The 24,521-nt window shown below is 53.9% G+C and overlaps 6 protein-coding genes across 6 annotated transcripts; all 6 read right to left on the reverse strand.

The window, feature by feature from the left end:
• Nucleotides 1–1,843: 1,843 nt before the first annotated feature.
• CTAM01_09203 (uncharacterized protein) lies at nucleotides 1,844–3,693 on the reverse strand (the record flags this gene model as incomplete). Its single annotated transcript, XM_060525222.1, has 2 exons — nucleotides 1,844–3,478; nucleotides 3,556–3,693. 2 exons carry the CDS (start codon nucleotides 3,691–3,693, stop codon nucleotides 1,844–1,846), a joined length of 1,773 nt encoding a protein of 590 aa, XP_060380166.1.
• Nucleotides 3,694–4,584: 891 nt separating this feature from the next.
• Nucleotides 4,585–5,100, reverse strand: CTAM01_09204 (uncharacterized protein; the record flags this gene model as incomplete). Its single annotated transcript, XM_060525223.1, has 1 exon — nucleotides 4,585–5,100. The coding sequence occupies one exon, from the start codon at nucleotides 5,098–5,100 to the stop codon at nucleotides 4,585–4,587; it is 516 nt and encodes a 171-aa protein (XP_060380167.1).
• Nucleotides 5,101–7,381: 2,281 nt separating this feature from the next.
• Nucleotides 7,382–9,136, reverse strand: CTAM01_09205 (aminopeptidase I zinc metalloprotease; the record flags this gene model as incomplete). Its single annotated transcript, XM_060525224.1, has 2 exons — nucleotides 7,382–8,802; nucleotides 8,944–9,136. The coding sequence occupies 2 exons, from the start codon at nucleotides 9,134–9,136 to the stop codon at nucleotides 7,382–7,384; spliced, it is 1,614 nt and encodes a 537-aa protein (XP_060380168.1).
• A 1,642-nt stretch (nucleotides 9,137–10,778) lies between these two features.
• Nucleotides 10,779–11,099, reverse strand: CTAM01_09206 (uncharacterized protein; the record flags this gene model as incomplete). Its single annotated transcript, XM_060525225.1, has 1 exon — nucleotides 10,779–11,099. One exon carries the CDS (start codon nucleotides 11,097–11,099, stop codon nucleotides 10,779–10,781), a length of 321 nt encoding a protein of 106 aa, XP_060380169.1.
• A 4,522-nt stretch (nucleotides 11,100–15,621) lies between these two features.
• CTAM01_09207 (uncharacterized protein) lies at nucleotides 15,622–16,752 on the reverse strand (the record flags this gene model as incomplete). The annotated part of the gene is made up of 2 exons (XM_060525226.1): nucleotides 15,622–16,107; nucleotides 16,699–16,752. The coding sequence occupies 2 exons, from the start codon at nucleotides 16,750–16,752 to the stop codon at nucleotides 15,622–15,624; spliced, it is 540 nt and encodes a 179-aa protein (XP_060380170.1).
• A 1,708-nt stretch (nucleotides 16,753–18,460) lies between these two features.
• CTAM01_09208 (uncharacterized protein) lies at nucleotides 18,461–18,796 on the reverse strand (the record flags this gene model as incomplete). Its single annotated transcript, XM_060525227.1, has 1 exon — nucleotides 18,461–18,796. The coding sequence occupies one exon, from the start codon at nucleotides 18,794–18,796 to the stop codon at nucleotides 18,461–18,463; it is 336 nt and encodes a 111-aa protein (XP_060380171.1).
• Nucleotides 18,797–24,521: the final 5,725 nt, after the last annotated feature.

A 24,521-nucleotide genomic window follows, 5' to 3' on the forward strand; every position in this document is an offset into this window, starting at 1 on the left:
AGTGGGAGCTCACAAATGATCGATGAAGGGGCTGAGTGCTAAAGATGACCATGAGCGCTCTCCGACACCATTCTTGACTAATTGATATGCTCCTACCCAGAGTCTGTTCGACAATCGAGATAGCCGGTCTGAATAGCACAGTGCTCTTTGCTATGACTGACTTTCTTTCTTACTACTTTAACTTAGTCTCCTCCATTTTGAAATTTCTCTTCCCTGCCTCATAGTCCCATGTTCTTCACTTCTTCACATCAATTCCGACATCATGACGTCTCGGCAGCCAGCAGTATGTCCATCTCTCCTCCATGCCATCTCAGCTCACACTGCTAAACTAGATCCAAGTCTACACCAACCCGGATTTCGAATAGAAATAGGTATATAAAGATATCAGTTACCCTGCAAGTTGAAATCCTTTCCTCAGAGGCGGCAGCAGAAGCCAGCCAGCCAGCCAGCCAGATTAGGTCGTTTCTGAGGCTTGTGTATATCATCACGGGGCGCTCAGCCAACTAACCACGTCATCGGCGCGGTGTCCCAATCTCTTTACAATAGCCACCTCAGGGGGGAAAAAGGAACCTACCTTCCAACCATCTTCCATCCAAGAACTCGCTTCACCTTCCTCGGGGTACACAGCCAGGAACACAACCAAACACAAGACCAGGAGACGGCAGGCGCGATGGAAAGTAGAACCCGGCCAGTTTTTGATAACGCCGCGACCGCGCCCGCACCCGCGCCCGGGCCGAGGCCCGCCGTGCCAGTCCCTGCTGCTCTCATCTCTAACGCGCGGCTGCTTCGTTCGGAAACATAGCCACCAGGCCAACCCTGAAAGAATTTTGGCTAGAAATCTTTGCCTATTCATGTGAGAGTAACGTGAACGAGTTTGTGCAGGACCAAGATGATGCCGAGCGCCTATTTATTTCACTCGCGGTTGCCTTTCGAGAGGGTGTGCCCTCATATAGATACGTCTATTCGTATTCATCACATGCCGGGGGAGTGGATGGGTTCCAACGCATGTAGACAGCTTCAATCGGACCAGAAGATTGTCCTTGGATAGAACGAGGCAGTTGAGATGGCTGATCTTGAAGTGGGAACAATCAACAGCTTCCTAGGACTCTTCCCAGTTCGCTTAAAAGATGACTAACAATTCTATTATGAACTCTTTTCATAGTTGCTTACCCACTCATCCATTTGTAAGGTTATTAAGGACCCCGTATTTTGTCAGGGTAAGTGAGGGAGGTTGGAGTTGCAAGAGGGCAACTACCAACGTAAATCAATCGAGTAGAAAGACAGATTCGATGTCTACGTTTAACAAACCCTCATCTTCCAACGGTATGCAACCTACCGATATGGACGCTGGACCGGACCCTGAGCGCACACAGTTGAGGGACTCGAGGCTTTTCATCCTTCTCGTCCAAAAGAGCGTGTTGGCGTCATGAAGAGTACCACTCTCAAGAAGCAGCCGAAACTCCATAGACAGAACGGAGCTGTCGGATCTTGCAGAATACCCGATATCTAGCCGTGCCATCGCCGACGAGGCATCTTCTACGGCCAGTGAAGCATCGCAAGCCGGAACATTCGTCATGCTGGTAATACACACACCCCTAGAAACTCTGATGGCGGGAGGTTAAATAAGATTCATCACATCAGCTCACATAAATAATCAACCTCACACAGGGAACCTCTCGTCTGCCAAAAGATCATTCTCCAATGAAATCGTACAAGTTCGTGATTAAATCGTACATGCCCTCCCGGACAAGTTCTATCAACGACATTTCCGTAAACACATCTTATAATATACCTCATTGCCCCTCCTAGGCTCCTCCCCATCAGACATACGCCCCGGGGTACCTTATTGACCTCCCACAGCGCGTCCCACGGCCCCCGCAATCTCCCCAAACAGGATACCCTTGAACACGCTCTCGCCCATATTCTGCGTCCAGTGACCCGCTTTGGAAAGCTTCTCCTTCCAAAGCTTCTTCTGCTGCGGCGCCAGGTCCTCCCAGCTCACGGCGGGACCGTACACCTCCTCGTCGTGCACGGCGGCCTGGAACCGAGGGACGGGGTCTTCTTCGATATGCGTGGGGCTGACGACGTCCTCGCGGATGACGATGGGGTCTCCCTGCAGAGCGTGGACGTCGCCGATGAGAGACGTGAGGAACTCGTTGGGCATGTTCGCGACGGAGCCGCCGCCGGGAAGGATGCGCGGTTGGACTGCACCCATGGTTTCGAGGCCGAGTTGGAAGAGGATAGCGAGTACGAGGACGAGGACCGTCGTCGCTGCGAGCCAGGTCTTGGACCACTTGCGGGGCTGCAGGGCAACGGCGTAGCGCTGGGGGCGCGGCGGACCGCCCTTGCGGATAGGGGCGTCCCTGTCGGTGAACTTCTTCAAAAGGATAGAGTGCACGATGACGGTGTTCTTCATCGAGATACTCGCCAGCTTGATATACTGAGGGCGGGCGGTAGTCTTGGGCGGGACGTAGTGGGAGAGGGCGACGTTTGTGATCTGCAGAGGGTGCACTTCCTTCAACGTCGTAAGCAGATCAAAGTCGACGAGCAAGTCAATGCTCGAATGCGCCTTATGCTCGAGCGTGAAGAGCGATATCGACCGATCCTGGCCGACCGCGGCGACGAGGAACTGCGCATTGCCAATCTTGGCGCCAGGAGCCGAGGGAGGAGTGAGGTTCCGCGCAGCAATGGTTGTGATTTGGTTCACTGCCTTGGGCAGCTTAACCGTCGCCGCCAAGCGTCCAGGTTCGTCCTCCTTGAGCGGCAGTCTGATTCCCAAAAGGATTGCACCAGCCCGCTTGGGAATGTTAGTGCCCGCCAAGACGAAGTCCTTCGACAGGTACCGGATTGACCGGAAGTTGGGCCAGGTGCCAGAACCGTCCTCTTTGATCTCATATGCGTGGTGAGGACCGTCAATTTCAGACTTGACGACATTGATGATGAACAACTCGCGCTCGTCGCAGTACGCGACTTGGTACGAGTCCTCTCCAGTCTGAATGACATCCACGTCCACGGGCTCCTTGGAGACGTCCAACTGTCCGAGGATCTTAGGCTTGGTAGCATTCCCAGCTGCAATCTCAAAAATCGCAATCTGTGACTGCTTAGCCAGTCCTGTGGCCACGACACCGAGCTGCTTCTCGCCGTACGGCGCAGACAGCCGGAGGACGCGCTGGTACGCATCCTTGTCGACCTCGTTATGGGCAAAGATGGAGGTGCGCGATAGCTCAGCCAGGCTCACACTAGGAGCGTTTGCGCCAGCCGAGACGCGCGCCTTGCTCTGCTCGATGCCAAAGGCGCGGAAGTGCTCGTTCTTGCCCTTTTCGACTTCTTCGGGGCTCGAGTTGATGCCGGCGTAGAGGTAGCTCGTTCTGCCCTTCTTGGGCCCGGCGGCGAGGGTCATGACGCTGTCCTCATTGCGGCTGAGGTCGGCTTCGCCGCTGATTTGCAGTTCTTCTTTGGCTGAGGTGTCGATTACTGTCTGCGGCGCAAAAGGTCAGTCGCATGAAAAGGCAGATGAATGTGGGGGAGAGAAAGAGCGATTGGGGGTTGACGAACAATCTTATTGGCGACACCGCTGCGGTTGGCACCACCTCCTCCACCGATGAGAAGCCGATTCGGATCTTGAGGGTCGAATTCGCAGGCGTAGGGGAGGTAGTCGAGGGTGAGCTTCGCGGTCTCGAAGGGGGAAGCCATGGCTGGCGAATCTGACGGCGGTCTTGGTGGGGAGACGTTCCCTGCAAAATGGCTGGAAAATGGGTCTGAGGTGTGAGGGAAGAGGCTTCGAATATGGTGAGTGCACGTTCCAATCGTCAAAGAACCATGGCCGACTGAGATTCAGGTGCACAACGTCTGCTGGAGGAGGAGAAGCTGTGATGTTGGAGAATGATGACGCCGGAACGAATGCGGAAAAAAAGAGTTGGCCAGATGGCCTTGCCGAGTTAGTTTAGGGGGGGCAACGTCAGTTTGCCTCAGCTCTGGTTCTGCTATGGAACCTCCCCACGTGTGTTTTAGTGCAAGTAAGCTCAGCTGGAGCACGGGGCAGGCAACCTGAAGCTGTCACCTCACAGCTCTCGTCAGCGGGGGGAGCACTGGGGAGCACTGGGGAGCACAGGGAGGTTCGTTGGCTGGTCCAAAGACCCCTGCTCTTCTTCTTCTTCTTAATTGGCTGTGTTGATCAGTTCTACCCATATTTTCTCCAGAACCAGCTCCTCGGAGCCGCCAAGATGAACAACTTCATTTCATCAACCACTTTGTCCCAATCATGTCTTTTTGCCGTCTTTTGTTGCTGCAGCTTTCAGTCTACCTTCATATTGAGGATGTCTTGTTCAAGCTTAAATGAACAACAACCATCGTATTCTTGTGTTGCTATGATCGCCATAAAGTCGGTGATTCTATCTATAGGTCTATGAATGGAAGCATTCGCTGGTAGCTTCTCTATATGATCACTCGATGCGCTGAGCAAGACGTGCCTTTCTCATCTCCAAATGAAAGCGCAAATGATCCTTGCTGGCACAACGCGTTGGCGGCACCATTCTGCCCCCTCCAAAAAACCAACGCCCATCCTGTCGAGAGTTCAAGCCTCTCTCAAAGGTCATCTCGGTTGCGCTGAATCGCAAACCAGGCGTCCTGGGCCACATGGAGCTGGTATAGCGTGTTGGGGACAAGGCCAAAGGTTTCATCGCGCTTTATGTTGGACAACTTGTTCGATTCCAGAGGGCGAATGGTCTTGCCACTGGGCGAGATAGACTGCTGGTCTGGACGGTTTTGTGGCTGCTGCGACTGTTGCCTCTGTTCAGCCTGGGAAGCCTGCTGTTGATCCAAGATTGTCTGAGCACGGTCCATGAGGTGCTCGTAATGGCGAATCCGATGCTCCCAGTGTCTCGATCGACCTCTGCCGTCGGGGTGATTGTCATGGCGATTCTGCCTTATGCTTCGGATTATCTCGTTGCAGTCGTGGCAGATCTGATCCTTGAGATTGGTGTGCTCGGATGGTTCACGCTTCATGCAGCCAGACCTTGTGGTACCACGACTCTTGCTGCAGTCATAGGTGACGCACTCAACGTGCTGGCACGCATAGGTATAGAAGACCTTCTGGCACATCTTGGCTGCGACGACCGGTTCAAATGACTTGTTAGTGGTTGTCTCCAAAGCACAAGGGCGAATGTGGGATCATACCTGATCTTCTTCAATGTAGTCTTGGTTGTATGGTGGTATATGCGTGATGATGTATTGGCGATCGTCTTTGTCTAGGTCAAAGATCGAATTTACGACTTTGATAGGTAGCGGGGGTTGTATCGTGAGGTCCGTAAGATCGACTTCTGTGAATAGCTTAAAAGGACCTTTGAAAAGACAGTCAACCGTAGGAGTGAGGGTATTGAATTAAGAGGGGCCGGTGATTATCTTCAAGAGGCCAAGGGCGATTTCGAAGGTATTGTAGCTGTCCTTTGACTTGGAGTGGGTGTACAAGAAGAGGTTGAAGGTCAAGAAAGGTGCCGGGATTTCTTCCGCTTCTAGTTCTGATCGATGGAAGGCGAGATCGATATTTCCTTTCGGAAGCTGCCGTTTCAGATTCTGTTAGAATGTGGGTTGTTCAGGCTCTCGTGAGTGAGGTGTTTTGTAGGGTAAGCTGGAGCTGGATATTAAGGTTCTGTAAGCCACGTGTTGGGGAGGACGAATCTTTTGGACGACCGTGACTGCAGTGCTTAGCAAGGCTGATAGGTCAGGAGCTAGGAGTCTTTGCCGAGAAGAAAGGACACCTTATCAACGAAATGTTGGTGAACATGAAGGGAAACGGGATTGGATTTGGAGGGTGCTTGGAATATAGAAAGTGAAGGTGAAGGTGGAACCTCAGGGAGGGAACGGGGAAAGTGCGAGTACGGAGCAAAAACTCACCACAGTGCAGGGTAACTCGAGCTTTGCTTGTCTTTCGAGGTATATCAAAGTCAGCTATGAACTGGTCGATCGCATGAAGAAGTTCAGTATTGCGAGGGACAGTTCTGCCAGGATCTCAAATTCTGTAGAGTGGTGTTGTTCTAGGGCAGGTGTGGCAGAAGTCTTGAAAATAAAAGCGGTTTTGATGCTCACCGAAGGAGAGGTGTCGGTTGAAGAAATCGATTCAGACGCTCCTCCCTGAGAAGATGTTTGATTTTGTCGCCAGAAGGTCTGATATAAGAGTGAGGTCAGCGTCTAGAAAGTGATTCGCAGTCCGGGATGACCTGGCGATGGTCTAGGTAGGTGAAAGGTACGAGATGTATTACCAGACAGCGAAATGAATCGGTGTGGTTGGTGAGAGGATTGGAGAAAGAGGCCCGAAGGCAGAGGAAGATATTTCTAGTCCTCTGTCAAGTTTATGGGATATCGTACCAGGCAGTGGAAGGATATAGTGGTGATGGTGAGAGTGAGGAAGGTGAAAGTTAGGAGGTGTGAGAGGAGGAAGAGGAAAGTATTTGTAGTCCTCTGAGAGGTATGAGGTATGTTTAGTCGAGTTAGGAGCGAGGAAAATCGCCAGAGTGCGAAGCAGACGTTCTTCCAGTACAGTCGCCAGCGGAGAATATGCCTCGATCTCGAATCGTGAAAGGTAGAGACGAAAGCGAAGATGAACGAAGGGCTGAGAAGAAGACACAAAAGAAAGTACTAACGAACCTTTCGTGACAACTCAACTGTATCGTGAGAGCTTCAACGCTGCCGCAGTTGAAATCTCGAAATCGCGAGCAGGCGTTCCAGAATTGTTCCAAGAAAGACAATGCTCTGGTGCTCTGGAACTCAAATCAGGACTTCAAGTCGATGGTCCGGGTTTCGATGTAGTCGGGTGAGCATATGTTGAGCATATGCTGCGTTCGAGGCGAAGTCGGGTTTGTTGAGTAAGATTCAGGTCGAGGTTGGTCGCGATTTTGAAAGGTGAACGCTTGCATGACCTCGCAGAGAAGACAAAGTAGTAGACGAGAAAAATATAGGGAGGCTGCGAGCAAAAAGCCAGCGGAGCCGTCAGGGTCCCATTAGAGATCCCATCAGAGATCCCATCCGTAGATAAGATGGGAGTAGGAAGGAACGACCAGTCATCCAGCCAGTCAAGTACCTCTTTCCTCCTTTCATCTCAACCACCCTTTTCGAAAAGCAAGAACGCCATACTATACGAAATCTCTCATTTTTCACTCATCATGTTCACTTTCATATCTCTTGAAGGAGCACAATCCCCAAGGTAGCACCAGTGAAATGAGATCATCTTTGCTCAATTAACATTTGTATTTCGTCCCAATCACCCAAACAACTCCAAGGCAACTCGCTACTACAACTACAAACCGACTACAACTACGCCCGCCTCGTCAAAGCCAAGCTAATGACCGAAATGACCTCAGTTGGCGTCCCCCCAAACGGGGACTGCTTAATCGACAAGAATCTTTTCCTCCAACTCCCCAAACCGCTCATAAAAGCTCTCAAACAGCTTAATAGCGTGCTCCACGTCCGCGCTACCGCCCGTCTCGCGAATAGAGTGCATACTCAACTGCGGGTTACCCAGATCCAGCGTCCTCACGCCGAGCTTGGCGCTGAGCATGGGACCGATGGTGCTTCCGCACGGCGAGTCGTTGCGCACGACGAACAGCTGCAGAGGAACGCCCGCGAGGCGCGCGCACTCCTGCAGCAGCACGATGCCGGGCGAGTTGGTCGCGTAGCGCTGGTTGGCGTTGACCTTGATCACCGTGCCGCCGTTCATGGCCGGCTGGTGCGAGGACTCGTACTTGCCCGCGTAGTTGGGGTGCACCGAGTGCGCCATGTCGGCCGACACCAGGAAGGACCGCGAGAGCGTCTGCTCGTAGGCCGTTGACTCGTAGTCCCCGCCATCGTGGGAGGATACGGCCACGTACGACCCGTCCGAGGCCGTGTCGCGGCTGCCCGGGAGGGAGGCGAGGCGGCGCAGGACCGCGGGGAGGAGGTTCGAGTTGGCGCCGTGGGCCGAGGTGGAGCCGATTTCCTCGTGGTCGAAGCAGGTCACGAGGCGGATGGTGGAGTCGTTTTCGAGCACGTCGGCGGCGCGGACCGAGGCAATGAGGCCCTCGATGGAGCAGTACGTCATGTTGAGGTTGTCGAGGCGGGCCGAGAAGATGAACTCGTCGTTGAGGCCACCGAGGCAGGACTTTTGCACGTCGTAGAGGACGAGCTCGAAGTCGATGACGGCCTCTGGCTCGACCTCGGCGTGGGAGGCAATGACGTCGAGAATGTGAGGGTGGTGACGCTCCGTCATGGCCTTGAGTGGCTTGAAGTCCTCCTCGGCCTCGTCGCCCTCAGGCTTGGCGCTGCCCTTGTTCAGCTCCGCCGTAGCCAGTCCGGCAATGGGAAACAGCTCGTTCTCCTTGTTCGGGTCAAAGGTAGAACTCCGGTCGAGGTGGATAGCGAGCGTCGGGATTCGCAGCAGCGGCTTGTCGACCTTGATGAGCTTCTGGACAAAGTTGCCCTCGGCGTCCTTGACGAGGACGCGCCCCGCGATGCTGAGGTCGCGGTCAAACCAGCTGTGCCAGATGCCGCCGCCGTAGGTCTCGACGCCGACCTGCATGAAGCCGACGTTGCTCTTCTTGGAGACGGGCTTGATGCGCAGGGTCGGCGAGTCGGTGTGGGCGCCAATCATGGCGACGGGGTTGCCCGGCTTCCACTTCTTGCCGATGGCGAAGGCGACGATGGACGAGCCATTGCGGGTGAGGTAGTATTTCCCTCCCGGTCGCAGCGCCGAGTTCCACGAGTCGCGCTCCTTGATCTTTGTGAAGCCGGCCTTTTCGAGGCGGATGGCGGCGGTCGCGCAGGCGTGGTAGGCTGCGGGCGAGGGGCACGGTTAGCTGGCTTCTGCTGCTGCTTCTGCTGCTGCTTCTGCTGCTGCTGCTGCTGCTGCTGGGGTAAAGGTTGAAGACAAAGAAGCCGTCCACGGCCGCAAACAATATGTCAATGGGTGCTTACGAGTAGGAGATGCGTTGACAAAGTCGACAAAGTCGAGGGCGGCAGCGGGGGGAGCCATTGTGCTGGTGGACGTTGAGAATCGAGCTCGGGTCTGGAGGGGTCGTCGAAGGACGGTGACGGTGACGGCTGCGATGGCGGGGTTCCTGATTGATCTGGCAGATGCTCGGCACAAGAAGGTCGTGGCCGGTAGCATTTAGGGGTTGCTAGATACGCAGAGGTAGGAAGTGCTTGTCCAATTACAACTAGGACAATGTCATAGACGTTGCTTCTCTCTCAGTGTCTATTCCGTGGAATCGTTCAGTTTGTTAGGATAGGTCACGAGGGGGTCGCATGTCGTCAAAAAGGTAACCCGACGTTGATCCGGCGCCGAAAGCTGGGATTATTCTGCTTCACCAGCACCTGCCGAAAAGGAATGGGGGACCCAGCCCAGGTGCGTTAGGTTGGTAGGTACTCCGTAGGCAGGTAGGCATGTACGCAGTAGAGTGGAGCATGTGCACCACCGGCTTTTGAGCGTTAGGTCCAGTTGATGGGAGATCGGTGGGTGGTGGCCGTGGTGGTGGTGGTGGTGGTCCCCCAAAGACATTTGCTTGGATTGGAATGATCCGTCGCAGACCGGCAACGCAAAAGTACGTACTGACGCTCTCCAACACGCTTCGGGCACTGCAGACATCATGTATCTGTACATATCCCATCTCGCCCTACTACCCGTCCATCCCGTGAGTCTGTAGTGTAGGTAGGTATGTAAGGCAAGGCGAGTCTACCTAATGTACTGGCGCGGCCGGGCTAAGGCAGAGAGGCAAAGGCAAAGCCAAAGGGTCGGTCGGGTCGGGTCATGTCAGCAACTATTCAGACAGCCTCCGTGGTGATTGCATACGCCACCAAGGAGGAAAAACCTCCCGTGATGTAAGTTGGTGTAGGCAAGTATTTCATTCGGATCAAAACGATGCGTCGTCGTCAGAGAGAGAGAGAGCAGAGGGCTTCGGTGGTGGTCTCTGTGCGCGACTTGACGCGCGCCCTCTCTTTACTCTTTCTCACTCATGTCCTCGTCTTCCATCTCTTCCTCTTACACACGTATCCCTACGCACATACACGCACACACACACACACACACACACAAGCATAATTCTTGAGCATAAACACCTCCCATCGCAAAATCCGCAGTGTGTTACCTGCCAACCTCGGCTCGGCTGGGAGACAGACTGCACTATCCCGTCTACTCTTGACCAAAGAATCCCCAATGGGCCGCTGCCCACGATGGGGACCCCAGTCTGTCTCCCCTTCACTACGCAGTAGAATGAAATGGGCTGGCTACAGCAACAACCGTACCTAGGCCAAAGGTTCTTGGCCCCCTGGCCTGGGCACCGAGGAACAGAGGGGGGAAAGTGGGAGAACTGCAGGAGACTCTGCCTAGGTACGCAGCACGCTACTCCATACTCGGTAACAAGAAGCAGAAAGAAGAAAGAGAAAGGGCGGGAGAGCAGGAAGAAAAAAAAAAGAAGCACCCAAGTCCAGGGCCAAGGGGAAAAAGAAGAAAAAGGACAAGGCAAGGCAAGGCACCCGAACCCGCGCAAAGTGGCGGCAAAGTCGATGACTGTAAAACCCATGCACCATGTCGATACCTGGCGTTGCAGCACGACAGATACGGAATTGGACCCCCCTCCCTCCTTACCCCCCGGCTCTGCAGATCCCAGGGATTTCCTTGAACACAAGCCACAGCCAGCCAGACTGCCAGACTGACTGACTGTCCCAGCAGCGCCTCGCAGGACCATGGACGGGATGATGGGACACCAAAGTTGACATCCATCAAACAAGCCATTATGCTTCCCGTCCATCTCTCACACGCTCTCCCCGTCTCTCCATTTGTCGCAGTGCCTCCTGGTGGTGGTGCTGTTTCTCCAAACAAGAAGAAACAAGGAATCGATCAAGCCACTCTGCCACTCAAGAAGAAGCACAGCCGGCCAGCAACGAGAAGACGGCAGAGAGGGCTGCCACTGCCAGGCAAACACCAGATGGCTCATAGCACATGGTGAAACTGTCACCGGCCCTCTCTCCACTTCCTCCCATTTCCCAACGCTGCCACACACACACACAGCACTTACGAGCAAAAAGACTTGGGCCACTCTGAGCTCCGTACCGGTCGGGAGAGCCAAGCTCATTGGCGTGGTCCCCTTTTGGGATGCCCTGCAGGCGCTTGTCTGTGCTCATCCCCACCTCTCCATTCCTGAGCCAGGCGTATTACTAGGTCTATATGAGAGGTGCTGCTCTGGTATCCGTATGGATACACATTGCAGTACCTATGTGTTGTAGAGTGCGGGCTCCCAGGGTTTGTTCAATCTTCATCTCACCAAAATGAAGACAAAGATCTCTAGCCTCTTTGGCTGCCAACGAGAGCACGAAGCCAGCTTCTTGCCACCCTGAGTTTTCGCTGCCTGCTAGGTGGTTTCGTTGGTATGGCGAACTTGGTGTCAATACCCTCTTCATGCAGAGTTGTGAGGACGCCTTCGATCCCCGTCCAAGGCCCAGACAACAAGGCATAGGTCGCGTAGCCGTACCGGTAGTCTATCTGTAGAGTAAGTCGCAGCCACGAGACCTGCAGTCGGCTGGTCTGTCAGTCTGTCCTTACCAGAGTCCAAAGGTCCGAAAGTCCTGCAGTAACGTCGACGGTCGACCACCACCGCGCTCTGCTTAGCCCGCAACCCGCCCCAGACCCCTGTCAAGGTCAAAACTAACGAGCAGGGGTACTCCATGACCAACGCGGACCCGGGTTTGACAAGCTGCCCTTTCTTTTGCACGGAGCAGATGCCAGGTCCCTTCGGATCAGGCAGAGTATCGAGCAGGTGGTCAGTCAGCGAACGATGTGTGGCCATCAGACAACTCTGTTCGGAGACTGGGCGGCCTTATGAGTACCGTGTACGGAGTACCTATGGGCTCTGGGAATACCCATCATGTTTCTCAAAGTGCAATCCTTTGTCAGAAGAGCGGCCGGCGGCCAGCTATACATCGCGTTTCCCGAGTTTGATGGAGGCTGATCAAAAACACCCGGCCAAACTACCCGGTGCCCCGTGGTTATCGCACGTCGGCACGCATGCCGATGTCGCGAATTTGGTGCAAAGGAGAGAGCCGCACTCAAGGCCTCTATCCGTACCGCGATAGTGTTTACCGCTTATCTATATTCTTCACGCCTTCTGGAAGGGCGTCGGGATCTGAAGAAAAACAAGTGACAGTCAATTCCTGCGCCTGACCCGGTATCCTCATCAGTCGCGAATTCATGGAAGACACCTACATCGCACATCGCCCAACACAAGATGCGCTGACCTGACATCCGACCTTCACACCCCGTCTCTTCCAGTATACACATTCGATTATCAGCTGGCAACCGTTTGCAGTTTGCAACCGTTTGCAGTTTGCTGTCAAGTGGTTCTTTTTCGCCACGGGCTGGACTGCCACCCGAATGAGCCAAAGAACGGCTTCCTCCAAGGCCCGGTGGTAATCTCAAGCCACCGTCTTTGCTGGGCAGAAAAAAAGAAACTGGCGACTGAGAGTGAGAAGAGAGACGGGCCCCAAATGAGACGAAGAGACACACCTCGCCCCAGTAGGTGCCGCCTACCGAGTTTGAAAGCCAATCATTGTCCGTTCTTTGGGTCGGTCCCTTTGACCAGGGGTTGGCCTTGTCGGGTAGTGGACACTCGTCCCAGCGACACGCATACGCTTCCGTCACCTTCCAGTGAGATCCTCAGGGGCACGAATGCTCTCTTCCTCGATGTCCCCTGCGCAGCACACGAGTGAAAAGCTCCATCTTGATAGAAGAAAGACTGGCAGGTGTCTCTTGCTGTTCTTATCCTGGCGGTGCTTTGAATGTGGCATATTTGACACACGCAAGCGCCAGCTTCTTGTCGCGATGCTTGATGGAGGCTCATGGCATGGGATACCCACACACAATGAGATGGGGGAGCTGGCTCCGGGACTCGAGCATGGTCCGGACCCACCACAAGGGGCGGGGGTCTGGCCCCCTTGCCCTTCCCGGGTCGTCGATTTGAGTGCGACGATCAGACATCTTCGACCGTATCAAAAGAGCTACCGTCTGTTGGACACTGTTTCCTCTGTCTTTGACGCAGTTGCAACTTGCGAGCTGTCGCCATCTAAGCACGCAAGCAGAAATTCGCGGCTCTTTCGACCGCTGTCAAATGTAGTGCGCGATGCGTATGCTTGGCTGAATAAGGTGATGCGATGGCAACTGGCCACAATCGTCCCCGATGCCCATCGATCTCAGCCAGGGGTGTGTGTCGTCAGATATGGGTGGTGTCTTTGGTGACGCCATTCCCTTGCCAATCGAGCCTCTCTGCCCGGTATGACAAAGTCCAAACTCATACCGTCATGTCCTCCGATGGAGACCAGCAGCCCTCTTATGCTGGTCACAAAGGTCGATCGATGTTGAGTGATTGAGTGATTGCTTGTTTTTTTTTTGGTTTCTTTCTTGTTGATGAGTGTTTTTGATCGTCATGTCAACAGGTTTCTGTGCGTAGCTAGCTCCCGCACTGGCAGTTCGAAACTTTGGGGGGGACCCGCAGATCATCCAAGGTAAGTGGGCTGTTGGCATCCCAAATCCTGCCCAGGCATACCGAGACGCTTCACATTGCCCTCAAGGTCCCGAGTTAGAGCATCATTTTCACCTTGAAGAGAGAAAGGTCGGTAGCGGCGACAGAGGCAACAGATTGTGCTCGAATCTGTCGGCTGTATGACCCTCAACCGTGCCGTTCAAGCGGGAACGAAAGCGCAAACTCTAAGCCCATACCAAGTCTCTGCTTTCGTCCTTTTCAACGTGTATCTCATGTCAATGGCCCTGCCGCTAGCCGGAATACACATGCAAAGGTAGAGGAGAGCACGGTGGCAATCCCATGACCCCGAGCGCATAAAAGCAACGGTGCCATCTAGATCACCAAGACCAGAGGGAGAAACAAGGTATTCTGGGATGGAGAGCAGAGGTGATCGAGTGAGCCGCCCTACGCCAGGGATTCTCGCGTGGAAGCATAACAGCGAGCAGAAGGTTGGTAGGCACGTAGGTGGGTTGCTTGACATTATTCGCACTCGTTTCGTCTGCTTTTTTCTAGATGACCTTCCACCGATGGAGGGAGAGATATCTTCTCACAGCCTTATGTTCATCGCAATGCAGGTGTCGTAGCCAACTCTTTGTGCTGCACCCCCTGCCCTGGAGTGATTGGCAACATCAAGCCGGGCGGCGATCCCTGCGCAGCGTCCTGAAAAGAACACTCGACTGTGCGCCCTTCTCTCTTGCTCTTGAGAATCAGGCGTGCCAGGGTTTTTTCGAGCTGATGCGGCGTCGTACAGTCGGCTGCTAGCCTCGCTGCTTTCGCTGCGCGGTATTTGTGTATTACTTCGTGTTCTTTGGCAGCTCTCACAGCAGTGCTGCCTCGTTTCTGCATATTTATGACCCTGTCTGCCTGTCAGCCACTTTGGCTGGGGAAGCGGGGTGTGTGGCCCAAGGCGTAAGGCATGGAACCAGAAACAGACGATTGACCGCGCACAAGTTCCCTTGCCGACTTGATTCTTGTTCCTTATGAATCTGAAAGAATTCTTTACCTGTGAGGAATGTATCTTCCGCTCAAGTTCTAGAAGAAGTGGTTGATGCGACAGGATTCAACTCATACTGTCGATAGTACTCCGTACTCTGTACTGCCACTCGGAACCCTGGCGGTGATCGTTGCAGACACGGGCCAATAATAGGAAGCAACGATTCAACGTCTGCACGAACGTCGACAGCAAAAGTTCAGAACAACGATCAATCCTCCGAGCTGGACCGGGCGAGAAATAGCTCTCGTATCTTCTCCAGACTGGACCAGCTGATGATGAGGTTTGTTCGACGACTGCCATTATCGAAGCGTGGAATACGAAAGAGGAAAAAAAGAAATAGATCCAGCGCAGCTTTGGTACACACACCAGCTGCCTCGAACCATTGGAGCTGTTTACCGGATCAAGGATCTGGCTGATGGTGTTGCCAACCCCTGCTGGGCTGAGAAGACCCCGAAGATGCAGCGCCAATGAACGGGTGATGTGCTAGTGAGGCGATCGACTTGACCGAGACTGGATTGTCAGCCACGCGCACGCCAGTACAAAGTAGCCTGCGCCTCTTCCATCTGGCGGCCCCCCCGGGGAGTGTCACTAGTTCGAGCACCCACGCCATCAGATAGTAGTGCGAGCGGCCACTTGGTGAAGGCGTTGGACGGCTGGCGACATGGGGAGCCAGGAGGACAATCTGCCCTTCTGCCACGACTCTTGGCCATACATATATTGAATGGCATGCGCGGTGGCGATGGCTCATGATTATATGATGACAGAGCGGTGGTCTTTCAGAGCTGCCGGGGTTTTCTAGTGGCCATCGAAGAAGCGGTAAGTAGGAAGACTTTCTTCAGGCTCATCAAATCGAAAAGCAACAAGGGCGAGGCGAGAAGTCGGTGCGAAAGCAGAAAGACATGTTGAACAAAGATTGGCCCGACGGATCCAGGTCAAGGCCCCCCCCCTCCCCGTCTGTTGTATGCTGGGCCGTCCACACTTGAAACGGATGTGCTATTTTGGCGGCCAAGGTACGCGGCGGGCAGTGGGGCACCAGGCATAATCTGATGAAGCCTTCTCTGGATTTGTCTGTGTCTGTGTCTGCATCTGCTACGCGGTGCCTGAAGGCTGTCTGTCTGTCTGTGTCTCCGTCTGTCTATCCTTCTCGGTTCTTGCAGCATCTGTCAATCGGTGCAGTGCGTTTTGGGCGTGCAGCGCCGCCAGCTGGTACAAGGTGCGGCACGTCTGCGACACGTCTAGGCCGGGTGCTGCTGCAGAGACATTGGAAAAGAAGCAGTGTGGCATGGTCCAGGTGGGAGGGACGGGGATGGTCTGGAGTCGAGGGGCCGCAAAAGGAGCCAAGCGCAGCGGAAGACGCTTTGCTTTTCTGACATGGCCAGACGATTGTTTGGCAGAAGAAGAGCCCCACTTCCGGGAGCTGGTCCGTTGACTGTCCTTCACCTTCCCGCCCTGCAGCTGTGATACTGACAACTCGCCCGCCGCGACGGTGGAAGAGATGAGCTTTGTGGCCGATACTTGGTGAGATAGAGTCTTTTGGTACTGTGCATTGGGGAGGATGGGAGCCTTCTGGCAGTCCTGATAGCAAGAGTGTTCGGGTTGTTAGCCACCTGCATCCATGCAGTTGAAGCCAGGAGGCCGTGATTGCGGTAAGGTGACGAGTTGGAACCTGTTTCTTAGTCAGGGATGGGAGGTCATAGGCCAGAATCGGATCCGGAAGAAAGAAAGATGATTGCAATAGTGGTGGTGGTTGAGTCGAGGACTGAGCTCCCGTCTAAAGCCATAAGTATGTGCAACTTGACGCGGCTGGAACGAGACGAGTCTGGGGACGTAACCTTATTGCGCGTGGTCCAGCCAGTCACAGTCTTTTTTCCTACTCAACGGTCTAACAACCGGAGGCTCGAATGTAGAGAAGGATGGGAATTTTTTCTCTTTCTTTCTCTGCGGTCAAAACGGCCGAGAAATGAGGTAGCATGGTTAAGTAGAGAGACTGCTTGGCTTGTTCTCGTGATCATGTTGGTCTGATGGGGGCAAGAAAAGCCAAAGGTTGAGGATATCTGCCCGAGTCTGGTATCGCGACTGGTTTCTTGGCATCCGAGGAGCAAAAAAGGAAGAGAGAAAGGAGAGCAAAGAAGCAAAATTCACCCCTCAAACACACAAAAGAGAGACAACCTCAGCCGTTGGTCGCGCGCGAGAGAGGGGAAGCGTGCTCTGTGTAACCATGACTTGTCGCCGTTGCTCGCGTCGCCCGTTTACTGCCCACATATCGCAGCACTAGAATGATGTAATCAGAATTGGAAGGCGGCGAGGACGAGAGCAAAGGCAGGCACGCAAGAGTCAGGAGTTGGCAGGCACGATTCGACGAAAGGCGAGTTGGGTTGGGCGGACACCTTCACACTTCCTCTCTCAGCATCCATTCAGAAGCAACGGGACGCCAAGTATCAGTCACCGGCAAGGTTAGGCAAGTACCGAATGGGATCCAGACACATCGTGATTGGGCCTGACCGAGAGTCTCTACACACACACAGTAGAGAGAAGGACGGGAGAGTGAAGGGGGAAGGGGGGGGGGGGGGGCGTGATTGGAAGTACCCGAGTATCTAAGTACCTTCACAATGAGAGGGGGTAGGGTGTGGGTAACGAATGAAATGGAAGGGAAAGAGGGAGTGGAGGGGGGAACTTTCCCTTGGGGCCTTTCCTGCCTCTGGTCTGGGTTGGGATTTTTTCCCCTCTTAGCTGGAGATCCTCTGCAACGACCAGCTGCCACTCCCCGTCTGAGAGGCAGGCACCTCACCTCACAGCAAGGCGAGGCAAAGGTACCTTGGACACCAAAAGGTACATCTGGATCCTCTTAGGGGCGATGATGCGCAGATGGGTGGGCAATCGCAAACTACACTACACTGTACCACGTATAGGCACCATACTCACCAAATCCTCATAATCGTGTCCTGTTTTTTTTTTTTTTTTTTTCAACGGTTGGAGGATATACCCAATCCAGAGAGTAATCAATTAAACAGAAAGCCGATTATATATCTCGTCCAAAGTATCTCTGGAAATGATTTTTGGCAGAAATGAAATTAACAATGCCCACGGACAAAAGTCTCTCTCTTTTATTCTCCCTCACAATTAAGGTAGCCTCACCATGATTTTCTCCACGACGGGGCCAAAAAGTCAACCTTAGAAAGCAGGTAGATTACAACTGGCAGAAAAAAAAAAAGCCCCAACACAAAGGAGAAGAAGAAGAAGATTTGCAGATCTCTCTCGTCCGTTTGATGCCTCGACTCTCCCAAAGTCCAGGGCCCCAAACCTGCCAACCAACACCTTGTTTCTTTTTAGGTTGGAGCCGGTTTGGAAGAACCTAATTAATTCCACCTCAGGTCCCTGACTTGATGTCCACGGGCAGCCTTTACACTTTCCTCCCCCCCCCCCCCGGTTACCTACATTACCTTATCCCATATCTACCTTACGGTCGGTGTATTTCGTACGGGGATGCGGATCCCTCCACTTGCTTCAGAGCCTCTCTGTACGAAGTATGACTCTTGACTCTTGCATCTCTCTCTGATCCAGCTAACACCCGGGACTGACTGCTCGTTAGTCATCCACCATCACCAAGACCACCAAACCCCAGCAGTCAATCACCTTATATCTCTGCGACGTTTCTCTGAGGCTCATACTGCTCAACTGATGCAGTGTGGTGAGATGCGCAATCTCTCATACTTTTGTGTGACACTTTTGCTTGTGCTCATCTCGCCGCATTGAGAGAGAGTGAAGCACCTTATTTTGGCACAAGGTTTCGTAGTAAAAGCGTCGTCGCGCGCAAGGCCCCAATCTAATGGCCGTCCCCCTCGTTCAGATGATAGCCCCAGCCGTTGCCTTTGAAGGGTCCCTTTACTTTCCCCCCCCTTCCAAACACCCAAACGCTGACCCTGTGTGTTCACTCGGGTCTGCCTGCTCTGAGGTGAGTGTGGTTGTCGATTTTCGTTTCTTTGGGGGCAGGCACTCTCAGATGCAGTATGTGGTGAGTAAGGTGCACGGCCTGCGCCAACCCCAGAGTGCCCGCGAATGGAGGAGGAATGAAGGGTACGGAGTGCGGACCGTCGTCGAGGAAACCTGACATGGACCATGATGGTCTCCCAGGGCCCGGCCGGATCCCCGATCGATCATGGTGGGCAAGTTTAGTCACAAAATATGAATGAGAGAGAGACACACAGAGAGAGAGAGAGAGAGAGAGAGAGAGAGAGAGAGAGGAGAAGATGGAGACGGTATGCATCTGGCTGGCCTTGTTGCAGTGAGTAGTGTGTGACTGTGACTCGAGACATGATAAGGCGGATGATCTTTGCTACACCCCGAGATCAACTTACTCGGTGAACGATCCGTAGTGTAGGGCAATAGGGCCAACTGCGAGTCTGCGACATGCAAACATCCTGGTGTCTGATCATGCCCTGCCCACCGGCACATTTCTCAACACCTGCTGCAGGTAAACAGTGAACTTACGAGACCAGATTGGAACCGTGATACCCAGGCCTCGATGCTGTGGCCCCGAACAAAGCCCATCTGGACCCCGGTTCGGAGCCGCGGGAGACATGTCGTCCGGGGTTGGTTGGGGATGGCTGGACGGAGCATCGTCCGTAGACTTGAGAATCAACATGTTAGGCTGACGGGTTCCTGTCGAGGCTGGAGACGCGGCGTCGCAAACCCGGGTGGCGCCAATCTACCTACTTGACTTTGTCAGTCGCGAACTGGTCAGTTGGGACGTCTCTATTGCGTCTCTGTACGAATACAATGATTCGTACTGTGGTATATTCTCGATGCCAGACAGTAGTCTGCAGAGGTGGACAATGTGGCAGTGGTGGGTGGGCACTAAGGATACATAGCTTGACTGAAATCTGGGACTCGCAGGGTGCTCGTGGCCCCGTGCATCCGTGCCTCCGCGCCCTTGTTATTTTCTCCTCCCGGCACGCATGTACTTCGTCCCGTTTCGCTGCAACGCTTTCCTCATATTGAGATGGATCGATGTGGATGAGCCTAATACCAACGTCCATTCCTTGGTCCTGGTCCTGGTCCTGGTCCTGGTCCTGGTCCTGGTCCTGGTCTTGCGGCTTACCCGTCGTCTTGGGCCTCCCCGTTGAAGTTCCAACGTTCAACGCATCTCCAACTCGCACACTGCCTTTTTTTTTTGGTCGCCTCTGGTAGAAGCTAGATGACACTTTTCAAAAAAAACAAGTACGGGATTGCCAGCAGATACACCGCCAGGTCACGTCTCCATACCGCCGCGGTCACTTGGCACAAGCTCAGGTACCTCCTCCCACCTTGTGAGAAGCAGGCCGTCACGGCTTGATCATTTCAGGTCTAGCGCCCATGTGTGCAATCGAACTAGACAAGGATCACCCTGGAGTACTTTGTGCAGCGTGTTGGGGGGAAAAAGCAGCAACTTGAGCCACGAGCCGTGAGCCTCGAGCTTTTTCTCTCTGTCTCCCTCTCTGTCTCTCTCTTTCCTCTCTCAGTCTGTGTGGTTTGCGTTCCGGTTCTTTGAGAGGGTCCCGTTCCGTCTCTGCTAGGTGGGCGTGCCCTTCCTGACCACAATGAGACGCTACACACACCGCGAATCAATTTTTGCATGGCTTTCCCCCTGCTACAGACGCCATGTGAGGTTCTCTAGTGCGCAAAGTACCGGCTTGCGGTCAAGATTCTTCCTCGCCAATGACCTCTGGTCTGTACTGCGTAGTCTGTAGTCTGTACAGTACGGATATGCAAAGCATCAATGCAAGGGCAAATATCCCCTGCTACGTTGTTGTATTTGCAGCTCCTTCTTCTCAGTAGGCACCTCGGCTTTGTCTCCCATCAGGTGTACCTGACAGGAGCAGGGACACCAGTGTGACGGGGACAAGAAGAATAAAGCAACGAAGCGCCGAAACGCGAATTGGGGAATGCGTGGGCGGGAAGGACTCGGACTTGAGGACCATGTTGCTGGGTCGTGAGGATCTGTGGGAGACAAGACGACGGGCGAATAGGAATGACAAGAGTTTGACGGCAGAATGGTTCAACTGGTAATCGGAAGCAGGAAAAGGAACAGGAATGAAAACTTACTTGCCCACCTGGGAAGCAAGACGAGAGGGAAGGGGATAAGAAGAAATGAGGCAAAGACAAACGAGGCTCGGTCTAGGAAAAAGGTTGACGGTTGGCCTGCATCTATTCCAACACTATTCCGGGGCAGGCCGCCTATGTATCCGTTCGCACTTTGTTAGGGTGGGAGGAACTCGCCAATGGGCCAATGTCTTGCCATGGCTGGACTCGGGAGAGACATTGGATTGTATCGACGGACCGAGTGTTGATTCTGCCAGGCTTCAAGAATGCGCGGCGTAACCATTGGAAGCTGCAGAAAGTCGACGACCACCTCAGAGAACCCGGCGCAGAAATGAGATGGAATGTAGAAAGGGTCTGTTGGTACTAGGTAACTAGGAATGGCCCAGCTACTAACTGGTTCTTCGTACGAAGACCGAGATGAAGAATTGGGGACGTCGAAATTCCTCTACATTCCTTTGCCTCTCGCATCACGGATTGCCCGGGGCAGGTCCCTGGTAACTGGGAACAGACGAGGTGCCGTGGATGGTGGCGTAGCCTTGCCGGTCCTTACCGGCTTGCCTTGCCCTGCTCACCGGGTGATGTAGGTAAATCACTGGCGAGCGAGACGCGTGACTGGGGGGTTTTTGAGAGATGGCTATGGCCATGGGATTTGCTCCTCCACGATCTGCTGGAGAGAGCTCATGGTGATCGTCGCATCGCAATGTGGCATAACAGTCTGGTGAATTGATGGTGGGTATCCGGTACGTGGCTCATCCAGGCTTAGCATCTGGAGGGAGATGAACAGCAGTACTCCGTCCTCGGTACTCTATCCGTATATTCGTGAGTAATCATGACCGCCCCCGAAGCTGGAAACCTTTTGGAATGGCCTCGGAGGGGGGCAGACAGAAGTAGAAGACGGCCAAGGCAAGGCCAAGGCAGGGTACATCAGACATACGGGGTCCGGTATCGAGGTTGGCTCTGACCCTGGCCCCCCGGCACTGACCCCTTCGGTCTGTCTGTACTTTGTACCGTCGTCGGTTGGCATGGAGTGAAAGAAGCTCTCCAAAGGTTAGATGAAGCAGATGAGGCGAGGACACCACCACACTCGCACCATGTCGTTCGTCAACGTCGTTCGTTCCCGGAGCGTTATTCTGATGCGCCTTGGATAGGTGTATGTGGTACGGAGACATACCTTGGGCAGTTTGTGTACGCAATAAGGTGTTTAGGTGTACATGGTAGATATCGGTTCTGGCTGGATGTCAAAGGCTTACCCGGACGGCCTGGGCTCGAGGTACGAAGTACACACAGAGTCTAGAGTTGGCTACCAGGTTGTGTCGTGTTAGCACCCATGATACACATACAGTCAAGAGTATCGCGGACCATTGTTGACCGCTTCCTACACCGCTGCGCTGATAGACTGGTGCATGTTGACAAATGCTGGGTCTCTTTTTTTTTTTTCGCATCAGTCTCAACCACTGGAGATGTCGCTGCGAGAATATAGGGCTTCAAACCAGGTTCAGACGATGTGCAATAGGAACTCGGAGAATGAGTAAGAAATGGTACGGATAGAGTGGCAGAGAGGGCTGCTTGCTGGTGGCATTACACAGTATGGGCAACGGGGAGTGAGAGATGGAGGCAGACGGAGAATGTGCGTCGTGTGTCCAAGGTATCTTGACCGCACCCCCCTGTCACTAATACCACATCAGCCCCCCTCCCCTCTCACAATCCACGTCCCAGTCCCTGCCCTGCCTGTCTGGTCTGGTTTTCCCCTCTCAGAGTGCCAGAGTGCAAAAGAGTATTAGATTTCGCGAATATGTGAGGTAGATGAGGTACAGACTGAGGTAGTCTTTCCTAAGGCCCGAGGGCGGGAAGCCAGGAACCACATGAGAAATGAAATAAAGTATTGGATAGGTAGAATAATGAAATAAAAAATCACCAACTGCGCAAAGGAAAGAAAAGGAAAGGAAGGAAGGAAGAGGGTCCCCCATTTTCGCCAGGTGCCCACTTTAGCCCGCCTGGCTTCCCTTCCCTTCCCTTCCTTCCTTCCTTCCCCCCTACCTCTATACGGATGGATACCTACGCAGTACATACTATGTAGAAAGGTACTCCGTACCTTGCCCGTCTTTCCTCGTCCATGTTTATCCCCCCTCCCCAGTCTTCCAATGCCAGTCTCTATTGCACCTCACAGTCCAGTCCATATCCTGATGCCAATGCAGTCGGTGTTGGCGAGCAGGCGCGCACTGGTTGGCAGGTTGTGAAGGACCGCAAAAAAAAAAAAGGATGGGCTGCGGCGGCTGCCCTGTCTTTTGCATGCCGGTATTGCTGTGCAGCGCTTGCCCTGGTGCGAAGTGTCAAGTGTGTACCTTTTCGTCCCAAGGTACCTTTCCTACCTTACTGCCCAAGGGTACGGGCTCGCTGCCCACCCGGCCCTCACCTCAAGTTCAACTTACACCGAATGCCCGGCCCTCATGACCAAGACCATTCTCTCTCTTGCCGGGACGAACGGCCGCAACCTTGTTCAAGTATTCAAAGCACAGATACGGATAGAGACTTATACGGAATCAACATCTGGCCTACTTTTATCAATTGAAAAATGGGAAGAGAACAACAGAATTACGTCCAGCAGAAACTCCCGTCTCTCCCTCGCCAACTTCAGGTACCTGAGGTGGTGACGACCCTTGCACGTGAAGTGAGGCAAGGTACCTCGTGCACCTTCCTAAGCTCACCGGTACCTGGCTGTTGCGGCTTGCCTCTTGTTGCTCCTGCTGCGCTGCCCTGCTCTTTCCCACAGCTACCTCCCACCCCCCACTTCCAGATTAGCACCACACCCCCTCCTTCACAGGCTCTCGTCCAATCATCTCTCACCAATCCGCGCTGTCGTCCACTCATCGTCGCACGCCCTCCCCTCTCCACCTGCGCATCTCGCCGCCCTGCAGGCCCCATCCAAGCCCATCCTCTCTTCTCTCTGTCTGGTCTCCCACCACCACCCACGTACTCACGCTCATGGTGCCAGGCACCTCGTCTCCAGTCACTCTCACAGTCTCACTCACATCCACCACCACCACCAGACCTGCTTCTTCACTGCGAGCGCCCTCTTCCTCTCTCTCTTCGCCCTACCTTACCTACTACCATTCTATTCGTACGAATACACCTACTTACCTGCTCCGACCTCCGACCTCATCCTCGTCCACCTTGCTACGGATACGTCCTCCCTCCCTCCCTTTCTTTCTCTACACACGACTAGGTATTCTGTCACCACCTCTCCTCCTCTTCCTCCGGGCCCTCCTTCTCAGCAGTCAGTCGCCTGGTCGCCCCTCTTCTTTGGGAGAATGGTTGGAATCCCCTCCTTCTCTTCTTCTCTTTTCTCACCTTGCTCATCTGATTCAATCCAGAAAAATGTGAACGAGCGTCTATTCGCGATATAGGGCGATTACGACGACAGCTTCCCACCTCCATCTCCTCGTCCAGTTGTCGTTTCAGCCACCCTAGTCGACCGTCGACCACAGGCAAAAATAGGCTCCACGCTTAAAAGGGCGCCAATCCTGAGCCCACCAGAACCTAAATCAACTGGCACTGAGCGAGCAAAGCCCATCTCCAGGAGGCTCCACCACGCCCAACGATCCCGTCCTCTGCCGTAACCCATTGCTCACTGCACTCACCACACGCACCACGCACGCACGCACACACCTCTTCTCTCTCTCTCTCTCTCTCTCTATCTCTCGCAGCAGCCATCTCTTCCACCTCTTTTTCTCTTCCTACAACACACTCCACACGGCCGCTCCGTCGTTGTTGTCGATTTTTCCTCTTTTCTTCGTGAGCTTCTCGTCGTACCCGTCGCCGCTGTTCACCAATCCAGAATTTGGCGACGCCTGCAGAGACGACAAGCTTGTATTGCATAATTTGCTACGCACAGTACCGTCCTGTTTTCGCAG

This window comes from Colletotrichum tamarilloi (genome assembly GCF_030869305.1).
Source record: "Colletotrichum tamarilloi strain Tom-12 chromosome Unknown Scaffold_35.1, whole genome shotgun sequence".
Classification (NCBI taxonomy): Eukaryota; Fungi; Ascomycota; class Sordariomycetes; order Glomerellales; family Glomerellaceae; genus Colletotrichum; species Colletotrichum tamarilloi.